Source organism: Miscanthus floridulus, chromosome 6, assembly GCF_019320115.1.
Source record: "Miscanthus floridulus cultivar M001 chromosome 6, ASM1932011v1, whole genome shotgun sequence".
Classification (NCBI taxonomy): domain Eukaryota; kingdom Viridiplantae; phylum Streptophyta; class Magnoliopsida; order Poales; family Poaceae; genus Miscanthus; species Miscanthus floridulus.
In genome coordinates this window covers 104132996-104145560 of record NC_089585.1, presented here as the reverse complement: position 1 = coordinate 104145560, position 12565 = coordinate 104132996, and the positions used below count along the sequence as shown (strand labels likewise).

At 52.7% G+C, this 12565-nt stretch overlaps 1 protein-coding gene across 1 annotated transcript; it reads left to right on the top strand.

The window, feature by feature from the left end:
- Positions 1-780: 780 nt before the first annotated feature.
- LOC136458880 (probable auxin efflux carrier component 8) lies at positions 781-3501 on the top strand. The gene is made up of 6 exons (XM_066458789.1): positions 781-1288; positions 2402-2585; positions 2683-2768; positions 2842-2999; positions 3103-3179; positions 3269-3501. The coding sequence occupies exons 1-6, from the start codon at positions 781-783 to the stop codon at positions 3342-3344; spliced, it is 1089 nt and encodes a 362-aa protein (XP_066314886.1). The 3' UTR covers positions 3345-3501.
- Positions 3502-12565: the final 9064 nt, after the last annotated feature.

Sequence of the window (12565 nt, the reverse complement as noted above, 5' to 3'; positions counted from 1 at the left end):
AGAGAAACACAGCCCATTAGACACGGGTTGATTTCACACCTCATCTGAGACATCTGTGACAGCGATGCCTGAGTTCAGTTCGGACCGACAATGGGACAGATAATGACATAAACAGCCTCTTTGCCCTCAAAAAACAACAAAACAGAGGAGTCCCTTTTCTGCAGATATGGCTCAAGATCACTAGAAAGATTAAAAGTTCATGAGATTATATGCCTGATTCTTCCTTGAGCCATTAACGTGACCATATGTCGAGGTTCAGACGTTCAGCCAGTCAACAAGATAAAGTTAAGATAGCAAAGGTCATACATTTAGCAAATATTCTGGATTGCACTTTCACTATTGTTATAGTACAACAGATAAACAAAACAATAAAGGACTTTATTAGGTTGAGAAAAGATGAATCAAGGTGCAGAAAGGTATTTGGTCTAAGTAATCATTTTACTTTACATATATTTCCATATGAATATGGTCAATTCGCTGCCATTGTTCACTCAAAGGAAAAGAACTGCACACATTTCAGTTCCAAAATAAAAGGAGTCCTGCACACAAGGAAGTTCAAATGTCCAGTCCAGGTAATAAGAATGTGAATGCAACTGGCTTTAATCCAGCATGGGCATTTTGGACAATCTCAAAGGCTCTGCTAATCTAAAACACGCGTGAAAAAGTTTGCACAATCCCTGGCTTCTGTCTATGTCTATATAAGACAGCTACAGTGCTTTCAGAAACCTTACAGACTCAGATTGGGTAGGACATTTGGAGTGTTCTTCAGGTCCCTCCATTATGATCTCTTGGCCAACCATCTACCATGTTCTTGAAGAAACAGTGCCCTTGTATGTAGCTATGATAGTGGCCTACCTATCCATACAATGGTGGAAGCTATTCACCCCAGAGCAGTGCTCTGGTATCAACAAGTTTGTGGCGAAGTTTTCCATTCCTTTACTCTCTTTCCAGATCCTCTCTACAAACAACCCTTACAACATGAACCTAAAGCTCATATTCTCAGATATCCTACAGAAATCGCTCTCCTTGCTGGGGTTTGCAGTTATCTCTAAAGTATGTTGCGAGGAGAAGTTTGATTGGCTGATTACAGGTTTTTCTTTATCAACACTGCCAAATACCTTAATTGTTGGAATCCCGTTGCTGAAAGGAATGTATGGTGATGAAGCTGTGAAGCTGCTAAGTCAGATAGTTGCCTTACAAAGCCTAATTTGGTACACAATTCTGTTGTTTCTGTTCGAGTTTCGGGCTGCTAGAGGAATGGCCATCACAACATCATCTGAAACTACAAGTAAGAACCTCCTCAGTCCTCACTGCGTTTTTGAAGATTGACATCTGGATTTGCTTCTGCTCTACAGTTTGAATTACTTAAAATTATTCACGTGTTATTCAAGTTTGGCAGGCATATGATTTAAAAGATTTTTTTTTGTATCCCTACAGTAATTCCTTTTTTTTTGTGTGTTAATCTCAATATGGTACAAAATTAAACAGGTTATACTGATCAACATTGGTCTGAAGATGTTAAGATCTTTTTTTCGAAAGCGTGCATTAGCACGTGCTTCATTAAGAACTAGATCTCATTACTTCTCTTGTTCCTTCCGTGAGAGCTAGATCTTACTAATTCAAATAAATGAAGCAGAGTAGTTGACCAAATGATTAGTGCTGCTGAATGAAAATAACCATCCTAAGATGATACATGATTAAATTCAGAGATGTTCTAGCAGGCGACTGCGTTCTTCCAAATATACCATAACCAAGCAGTGAGCACGTAGCTAGTAATATGACATTGCCTGTCTCGGGCAGAAGTAAATGTTCATTTGTAAAGTGAAATACTATTCTAGCTGCATAAGTACTATCTGTGTACGCTGAAACTATAATATGATGAAAACACATGGAGCTCTCCTTCATTTATTTACTCAAAAGAGAATAGGCAGGAAAGTCCACCTATTTGATTGTACAGAAGAAGTTTAAAGAAAACAGGCAGGAGGGGGTGCCTATCTGCAGCCAGAAGCCACCTTCATAGAACAGTTCATAATTTTGCAGTTATTGTACCTATTATACATTTACATGTCAGATTGAAAAACTCTCTCAAAACAGTTTCAGATAGAGAAGGGGCATTGTGAAGCAATACAGGCCACAAAAAATGGCCATGAAAATATCATTACGTCTAGTGATTTATTAGAGTAATATACTTAAGACTTGTAGACTGTAATAGAGCTCATATTTTATTCAATAGTATGTGCCTTAAACATTGTGCAGACTTTTCTCAATTATCCCATGCTTAAATGTATATTTTGTACTTTTGGTGTGCACCTATAAAGCAAGTAGTTCAACCTATCTTCTGAGGTTTTAACTTAATGACAGAATTAGTTAAACAATACTTATCCCACGTCATGTTTCAAAGATGAAGCAGAATCAGGCACTCTGGAACCTATGCAGCAAGGACACGAAGAGGGACAAGCAAAAGGAGTATCGGCAAAATGTTATGGTGCTTTTCACTTTTTATTGGTGGTTGGTAGGAAGCTAGTGACAAATCCCAACATGTATGCAAGCCTAATCGGCCTAATCTGGGCTCTAGTCAGCTTCAGGTATGAACACGAGTTTATGAACTGAGTTTACGGTAGCTGTCAATTTGGGATGCAGAAAGTCATCTCGTGCTATCTACGGCATACCATAATCCTGCAGGTGGCGAATACAGTTACCATCGATTGTCAACAATTCCATAAGAATACTTTCAGATGGAGGGCTAGGGATGGCAATGTTCAGCTTAGGTGTGAATTTGTTGCAGACTACAAGTAACATATATGCATATAAATTTAGGCCATCTGACTATTTCTATTGTAGGCCTTTTCACTGCCCTACAAACTAAAATTGTGTCCTGTGGAACCAAAAAGATGCTACTATCACTAGGCATCAGATTCTTCCTAGGACCAGCCCTGATGGTGATCTCTTCCTATGCAATCGGGATGCGCGGAACTCTGCTGAAGGTGGCCATAATTCAGGTAAATTCTAGTACTTTTCATTTGCATCGACCATTCTAGTTGACAAGAACAGTGGGGAATTCAAAGATAAACATGATGCTTGACTTGTCAAAACTCTGAGCAGGCTGCTCTACCTCAAGGAATAGTCCCATTTGTGTTTGCCAAAGAGTATAATGTGCATGCAGATATTCTGAGCACTGCGTGAGTACATCTTACTCCTATGCATATATTTGATTATTAAGAAGCTATACGTGGTGAGAGAACTAACGGAGATCTCTCTCATCCGGCAGGATAATTCTCGGAATGATGGTTGTGGTTCCGGTGGCCCTGGGTTACTACTTTGTCATGGATCATCCCAGACTCTAACCACCCCGCATCTGCAGAAAGGATTAGAGATTCAGATATTTTTCATATCGCTGACGTGTATATTTTTGTGGAGGCTGTATATACCTGCGTGTTTGGATTCGTGTTAGTTGACCCAAGCTAATGATAACAACCAGCTTGGCTCCGTGAATTCTTTGGCTAGTACTTAATAATTAATAGTAAATGCAAAAGAAGGAAGAGGGACGCGCAGAACATTCACCTTCCATGCCGTGTTCATCACATGCATTCTGTCGAGCAGATGGCGCGCCTGCTCTTGAGTCCTGAATCTCTATTGCTAGCAGCCTTGCGCCCTACCCTGCGCTGCATTCGGGCTCTCTCTAGATCAGCTTGGCGCCTTGGCATGATCACAGTACCTGGAGCGTGTGCTCTTTCTGCGTTCACATTACCTGCATTGCACACTCTGAACGCCGAATTCGTTCAGAGCTGACGCACAGCAATGGTCAGTTTTTTTTTTTTTTTTTTTGGGAACTGCAATGGTCAGATTGAATCATGGAAGAAAAAAAAAATACTCTGAAGAAGCCTCCGAAGCCTAGGATGCGCAAACCATGGCCCAGAGAACTTCAAGGCCCAGTTGTTATCCGGGCTCGCGGTGATATCTATATTTTTTGTTCCAGTACATCCTTTGTATTTTCTAGCAGTTTAGAATTTTGGTTTCTAGCCTGCTATACGAAAATGTACGGTTGCCGTGCATATTTTCTTCTCATATTTTTTGCAGCCTTGCAAGCATGTTAGTTGAAAATTTTAAATCTACATTTTATACTAGTGTATGTTGTTATTGGTCATTCATTTACATCATTACATGTGCAAAAGTTTTATCTCTAAGCAATGTTATCCTAAACACTAAACGGTAAACAGTCGTTCGCCCTTCGTTTAGCGTTTAGTCCATTTACACGGTGTTTAAACGGAGTTAAATGGTTTTACACAATATTACCAAAATTTGCATATTTATTGATGTGAAATCAATTATTCTAGCATTTATACATATTTATGCAATTAAAAATCAATTATTTTAGTATGTATATACATTTATGCATGTAAAAAGAATTCAAATATACATATTTATACATGTAAGAAATCAAGTATACATATTTATAAATATAATAAACTTAAGTATACAAATTATTGCATGTAAACTTAACTGTATTTACCAATGTCGTTTAGCCCATTTAAAACTGTTTACCTACGTTCCATTTAGGGCATTTAGACCATTTACCCCTTTTTTTAGCGTTTAAACGGTCAACAGTTTAATTTCCAAAAACACCTCAAATAAAATAGTTTGCCACCGTTTACCGTCTCTAGGAAAGAGAAGATACATAAAGATATTGATCTTTCTCAAAACCGTGCGGTCAGCACGGTCAGCAACCGCTTTAGTCTTCAGAGTATAGTGGCGACAAATAAAAGATACATGAAAGCCAATTTCAAAGTTGTGTTTGCCAAAAGAGGGAAAAATGAAAAGAAAGAGACAAGAAAATAAAATTTGAAAGATATGGATAACATGAAGTCCACGCCGGGTCCCTGCCGTCACCAACCCTTTCTATAAGAAGAACGCACGAGCCGTGCACCCTCCAGTTGCCAAGGCCCCCTTCTTTCTCTCCAAGAAAAAGACAACGAACAACCCGGCAGGAGATCTAGACCGTCCGTCTCACAATCGGCGCTGTCGGTGTTTCGGACCGGGGGTCCTCAACCGACTAGTGAATTTGTTCTGCGTGCTCCCGATTCCAGATGGTGATGCAAAGAGACACAAGGTTTATACTGGTTTAGGCAATCGGCGCCCTACGTCCAGTCTGAGGGATAGAACTTGTATTCCTTGCACCGAAGTGCTCGTAGTAGGGGGTTACAAGCTAAGGGAGAGAGGGAACTTGTCCCAGGTCTCAGCAGGGTGTTGTGGAGCCGTCTGAGACGTTGCTCTCAAGCGGCTGGAAGGTGTGCGTGTGTGTGTTCTCCGGGCGTCCCCCCTAAGTGGCCCAAGTCCTCTCCTTTTATAGTTGAAGGGGGGACAAGGGCAGTACATGTATTACTATGCAGCGTCGTGCCGACAGGGACGGCATGTCCAAGCCCTGTGGCCTGTTCCTGTGGCGGCGTGGTCGTCGGAGCGGCCCATCCTTGGAGTACTGGGGCGGCGTGGTCGTCCCATCAGGTCCTGTGCGTCGTGGAAGCCCCAGGAATGCCTCGGAGTGGACGTGGCGGCGACCATAAGCCGCTGTGGACAGACTATGCATGAGGCTGAAACTTGGTCGGGGCCGAGGCTGGTACTGCGGTGGGGGGGTCTCGGCGGGCGCGGACCCCAACATTGCCGAGGCCCTGATGTACAGTGCCGAGGCCTTGGTGTACAGCGCCGAGGCCTTGAGCGGGCGGCTGATCGTAGACGCAGTGGTAGGACACAGTGGCCAGTAACCCCCGCCACATCCTGTCCCAGGCGCTGACGGCGGCTGATCGTGGTTACAGTGTTTGGACACAGTGGCCGGTAATTCCCGCTGTGCCCTGTCCTGGCCGGTATGGTGCTGATGCGACCTCGGGTCGCGTCGGTCCTTCTCCTGTCCTGTGCGTCGTGGAAGCCCCAGGAATGCCTCGGAGTGGACGTGGCAGTGACCATAAGTCGCTGTGGATGGACTATGCGCGAGGCCAAAACTTGGTCGGGGCCAAGGCTGGTACTGCGGTGGGGGGGTCTCGGCAGGCGCGGACCCCAACATTGCCGAGGCCCTGATGTACAGTGCCGAGGCCTTGGTGTACAGCGCCGAGGCCTTGAGCGGGCGGCTGATCGTGGACACAGTGGTAGGACACAGTGGCCAGTAACCCCCGCTACATCCTGTCCCAGGCGCTGACGGCGGCTGATCGTGGTCACAGTGTTTGGACATAGTGGCCGGTAATCCCCGCCGTGCCCTATCCTGGCCGGTATGGTGCTGATGCAACTTCGGGTCGCGTCGGTCTTTCTATGACGTTGAGCCGCTGTCCGGCTGAGATCACGGGAGTGGTTGAAAGCATTAATGGGACATGACCGGCTGTCGGGAGGGTCGGCCGAGGCGGGGGGCGACGGACCACGGGCGAGCCGGCCTCGAGCGACACGGAGAATGGGGCCTCGCGCGAGACGGAGATCAGGCTCCTTGCCGAGGCTCCGCGCGAGAGGCCTCGTGCGGTACGGAGAATGCGCCTCCTGCTGAGGCCTTCTGTGGAGAGCCTCGGGCGAGACGGAGACGGCGTTTCCTACCGAGGCCTCCCTGGGGAGCCTCGCCAGGCCGTCGAGACCTCCTTCTTGGGGCTCGAGGCGAGGAGGAGGAGGACCCAGTGGGCCTGGTCACGACGGGGAGGGGCCCACAACTTATCCTTTTGCTTTTATCATCATTATTATTTTTTAGATAGGACTTGGGCAACCCATTTGGCGTTTTGCTTGGGGTACCCCATTCTAAGGTACCCAACAGTAGCCCCCGAGCCTCGGGGGGAGTGCGTGCACTCTCCCTGAGGGTTTGCCGAGGCTTGTACTCCTCCGGAGGGTTTGCCAAGGCTTGGTTCATACCTGCCCCATAGGAATTGGGGTTTGTTTTTTGAGGTTCTGGTGGGTGCGCGCAAGCGCACCCGCCGGGTGTAGCCCCCGAGCCCCTGGGGGAGTGGAGTTACTCCTCCAGGGGCTTTCTTCATTTCCGTGTCTGAACGAGTAGTTCTTATTGCATTTGCCAAGCCCCCAAGCGCAAGTTCGGGTTGCGGGGGTGTCGGCGAGGCTGTAGGAAAAAAAGGCCTCTAGCCTCTGCGCGGAGCAAGAGGTTCGCTAGGGGCCCCCTGACTTTGGGTATGATCCTCACGCTTCCTTTCGCTCAGAAGGAGGGGTGAAACGTGCCATGCTACCCTCGATGGGCACGAGCGTGGACACTTTCGGTGAGCTGTTAGCGGGTAGTCCGAGTGGAGGCCCGAGCCCCGTTCGCTGGGGGACGGCTAGTGGTCTAGGGACGCACTCCAAGAGTACCAGAGGGTTTCTCTAGTGGGTGCCGAGGCTGTTCGTTGGGCCTCGGTGGCTCGGTGCCTCCCTACGGTGGGATTCCATTTGGATACTTTCCTGCTAGTCTCGGACACAACTTTGGGCATCCCAGGCGTTTCGCTCGCTTGGGTCTCGGCCCCGTATAGGCTCGCCCGCAGTTGCCCCTGACTCTGTTATCCTGGGGCGGCTGTCGAAACCCTTTGGGGTCTAGCCTTCGAACCCCTGGATCATAACGGGCTCAGAGCCCGATTCCTTCCTATGAAAGGAACAGGCCGCGGGAAATGTCCTCCCTATCGGCTCGGCCGCGGGTGGCGCGCCTTTTGAGGCGGTTTCACGGGGAGGCAAAATGACGCCTGCTGCCGTAGTGGGTGAGTGCGACGTGATGGACGGGATGTAACTGTTCACGCATTTAATGCGGGAGACGTGGACGCATGGGCCACCGAAATCGGCTCGTGGTTAACCGCGCCGAACGGGGAAAACCTCCCTGATTTCATCGCCCGTTCATTTCACCTCCTCCCTGCATAAATACCCGAAGAGTCTCGCCCCTCCTTATCTTACCTTGCCTGCCTCCTCCGTCGAGCCGTCGCCAGAGCAGCGGGTGCCGGGAAGAAGAGGAGAGAAGAGCGAGTCTAGGGAGAAAGTGAGAAAAAAGCGAGAGCGTGGAGGGAGGGAGAAAAACTCACCGCCGCGCCCGATTCCTCCATCGCATTCATGGCCGACAACGTCGTCGTTGTCGAGGCGGACCCCTGGGATCCGTCGGATGTCACTAAAGAGATGCTCCAGTCGCTTGTTGACGGTGGACTCCTCCGCCCGGTGACAGACCCTAGTAGGCCGGAGTGGATTGCTCCGTACGGCGAGCTGGAGCCGAGGCCCCGCGACGGCTACGTCGTGAGCTTCGTCTCCTTCCACGAGCGTGGCCTCGGCGTTCCGGCGAACCGGTTCATGCGGGCGCTCCCACATTACTACGGAGTGGAGCTCCACAATTTTAATCCCAACTCCATCGCTCAGGCGGCTATCTTTGTTGCCATCTGCGAGGGGTATTTGGGGATCGCTCCCCATTGGGATTTGTGGCTCCACCTGTTCCGGGCGGGGCATACTATCAAGCCAACGGGCACGTCGGGCAAGAGGAAGGCATCGAGGGCCGGAGGCTGCACTCTCCAAGTGTGTCAGGACCGCCTGCACCTCTACATCCCGGCCCAACTCGCGTCCTCCAACCGCCGGTGGTACACGAGTTGGTTCTACCTCCGCAACGACGACGGGGGACTTCCCCCTTATACTGGGCGGATTGTGGGGAGTTGCCCGGAGAAATGGAAATGGGGCGTCCCGAAGGTCGACCAGCCCAAGCTGGAGTCGCTCCTGGAGGGGCTGGCGAGGCTGCGGAACCATGGCCTCACCGTCGCTGTGGTCGTGGCCGCCTTCCACCGCCGGAGGGTGCTACCGCTGATGGCTCGACGGCGGCGGCTGTTCAAGATGAGGCCGGGTGAGCCCGTCGAAGGCACCCGGATGTCTTCCTCCGCCCTCTCCGACGAGGAGATTCACCGTCGGGTGGGGGAGACGGTAGATGTGAAGTTGAGGGGCGGCAACCTGACCCCCTTCGCGATGCGACCGTCACGGGGGTTTCTTTCGCTGGTAAGTCGAGTGCCGCTGCAGCCTCTGAGCCTCCTCAATCTCTCTTTATCCCTTGTTTCCTTATGCGTGTTTGTGGTTTGTTCAGGGGATGAAGGACGTGCGCTCCTCCCCACCGCCCGTTCCCGAGGACGCGGGGCAGCGGGCGATTAACCGCGCTCACGCCGACGCATAGAAGAAGCGGAAGGATGCTAAGGCGGCGAAGCGCACGAAGCACATCCTTGCGCGTGAGGCGTTGGATAAGTGCCACCGTCAGCAACGGAAGGAAGGTCTCCCGTTGGAGGAGTCCCCATCGACGTCGTTGTCGATGGAGGCCTCAGATAGGAATGACAAGGGCGTGGTGGGGCGAGGCCCCCTAGACCACCTTCCGGACGTCGAGGAGGTGGCGCCCGGGGCGTCGGTAAGCAGCCCGGCACCCCCGGGAAGGGGAGAGGAAGTGGACCCAGGGCCGGTGGTGGCCCCCTCCGGGGCCATGGCCGACACGCCCGAGGCGTGGGCGTTAGGCAAATGCGCCGTCAGCCCGGTAAGCTCGGCGGTCGCGGCGGAGCCGGCGGCGGTGGAGGCGACGCCACCGGCCCCGTAGAGGGTCGAAGGGGCACCGGGGACCGCGAGGACCCTGCCGCCGCCTCCGCCGTTGCGGAGGAGGTTTGCTGTGGCGAAGCTGGGGCTGCCCCGTTCAAAGTAAGTGTGTTTTTGATGGGGTTATGGTGTCTTCCATTCGCTTTTTTGGTCTCGTGCTGACCCTGTAGGTTGATTTTCTTTAGTCGGAAGTGGCCTGCGAACGACCTCCCCTTGGCACCCCTTAAAGCGCTTAAGGTGAGCCCTGGCTCCTCTACCCATTGGGTGGCGGAGGCACAAGCCGCCATCCAGCGCGGCGCAGCGTTGGCGAGGGTGGACCCATAGGAACCGGCTGCCCAAGGAAGGGTTGTCGAGGCGGCCCCTACACGGTCGGATGGGGCCGTCGTGCCCTTTGTTGCCGAGGCTCCCGGGGCCTCCGGGGCTGAGGCGATGGGGGCCCCGGCGCCCATGACCGCCGAGACCGCAGTGTCCACGGCCGGCGCTTCTGCGTCTGCCGAGGCCATAATGACGGAGGCCGGAGCCCCCGAGACCGCCGAGGCCGTGACTGCAGAGGCCGGAGCCCCTAAGGTCACCATGGCCGTCGTGATGGCAGCGAGGTCGTCTGTGCAGGAGGCGGAGATGTCGGTGGCGGAGGCCTCGGCCGCGCCCTTGGCTCAGGGCCCACCGTTGTTGCGGGAGAGTGCCCGGGAGACGGAGGTCTATCCGATCTCCTCCGACGATACTTCCCAGGCACGGGAGGTGGTTGGCGCCGAGGAGACCGACGCCGTGGAGCAGCCGGCGCCGCTCTTAGACGAGGGAAGCTCGGCCCTTGTGCGGGTGCGACCCGAGCCCCGCGGGTGGGATCACCCACGGGTACTGTGGCGGAGCTGGGACGACCCTGAGGGGGAGCCTTTGTTCGCCCTCGAGGATGCGGCCGAGGGCGGGCGCTGGAGTACCTTCGAGCAATACCGCGAGCTGGCGGAATGGTCGCTACGGACGACGCTGTCCGTGGTGGCCGACGACCTGCCCGGAGTCGCTCAGGTTCGTGTTTTCCTTTCTCGTGTGATGTTGTTCTTTCCTTGGTTTTGTCGCAATCGACGACCTCTGCTCTGCCTCCTCAGGAGCTCGAGACCCGGTCCCTCGGGAAGTCAGTCTTCCTCCGGTGAGAGAGGGGAATCTGGGACTAGCTTCAGAGGCAGAGGGGCCTTCTTGCCGATGCTAATGAGCTTCTGTCGGCCCAAAGCGCGGAGGTGGAGGACCTCCGCCTTCGCTGTGCCGACACGAAGGTCGAGGCGGCCACGGCCTAGACGCAGCTCGCCCCCTTGGTGGCGCGGATCAAGGAGCTGGAGGAGGAGCTTACCCGCGCCGTCAGCGACCGGGATGCCTTTAGGTCCCGGGCTGAAGAAGCGACGACCTCGGGCAAGGCCCTCGCCGGGCAGCTGGGGGCAGAGGAGAGTGCGCACCAGCTGACCAAAGGCGCTCTGAACGAGGCCCTTGCTGTGGCTGAGGCCTCGCAATTCGAGGCTATGGTTTTGAGGGGGACGGTTGAGGGTGAGTTTGAGTCCCCTTGTTTTGTTTTCTTCCCCTTATGTTTGCTTCCTAACTTCCTCGTATGACATAGAGCTGGGGAGTGAAGCCTCTAGGGTGGCCGAGGCCTCTCGAGTCGAGGCCCAGCGGTTGAAGGCGAAAGCTGAGGCCTGCCAGGCCGAGACCCGACGCTAGGAGCTAAAGGCCAAGGGTGAGCTCCGTGGGCTCCCGTCCCTAACTTAGGTTGTTTTTTCTCTGGCTCGACCTTATTTCATTTTCCGTGGTGCAGAGTCAGAGGTGGAGGTCGTTCGGGCCACCGAGGCTTCCAGCGCGGTGCAGACGGTGCTCGAGACCGAGATCGGGGAGCACGAGGCGCTAAAGCGTGCTGCCCTTTCAGCCTGCGAGGCCTTGGAAGTCGAGGGGGTTTAGTCGGGTAGCTCCCTGGGGAGCCGCTTGATTGCGCTGAGCAGCCAGATGCGCGAGCGGCTCCGAGGGGCGCTGCACACGGGTGTCAAGCGGGCAATGGCCGTCATCTCCTCTCACTACCTTGGCGTCGACCTCCCGGCCATTAGTGATGGCTACGTTCTGCCTGATGATGACGAGGAGGCCCATGCGGCGGTCGCGAAGCTGCTGGAGGCGGCGGAAGGCCCTGGCACGGCGCTGGCGACACTCTTTGAAGATGAGGTGGTTCCTCCCCTACCCTCTACCGGTGCTGGAGGCCCTGAGCCTTAATCTAGGCCCCGGGGGCTATGTAAAGATAGAATAGGGGTTATTTTTGTATCATAACGTTTGTGGCCATCGAGGCTTTTATTTCTGACGTATTTGTGTTTCTTAGTTGTTTTTCTCATGTTTCCGAGCCTTTGCCCTCTGTTGCTCCTGATCCGATTTCGTTTGCAAAACACCCCTTTGAGGCCTAAGCTGTCCCTTGAGCGAGAGGTAGTGAGGGAGTGCCATAACCCGAGGGCGTAGGCCGTCTCGTGACTCAGCCGGCCTCTTGCTTAGGAAACAGACCTTGGTCCGAGGAGTCTCTACAAATGATTCGTCAGAGCCTGCTAGAGACTTGGCGTAGGAATTTTTTCGAAAAGCAACTAAAAAAAGGCGCGTGGGACCTAGGGGAAGTCCCCCATCTAGCCCCCGAGGGAGGCTTGGTTCTGCTAAGGCAGAGCCGAGTCTCCCTTATTGTGTTTATTGTACTGCCGAGACCTACTGTGGGCTCGGGGGGTTTCTCGAAAAGTAAAGACCAACTAAAGAGCGCTTTTTTAATTGCATTTCGAGAAACAATATATACAATGCTTGGAAATTTAGGGATAAAAGTGACATAGCTGTTCTATGTTCCAAGTGTTGGTGAAGATTTCGCCCTTCTCGTTGGCTAGCTTGTAGGTCCTGGGCTTCAGGACTTGGGCGATGACGTACGGTCCTTCCCATGGCGGGGTCAGCTTGTGGCGACCCTTGTTGCTCTGTGCTAGCCTCAGCACCAGGTCGCCTACCTTCAGGTCTCGGCCTCGAACGCGTCGGGCCTGATAGC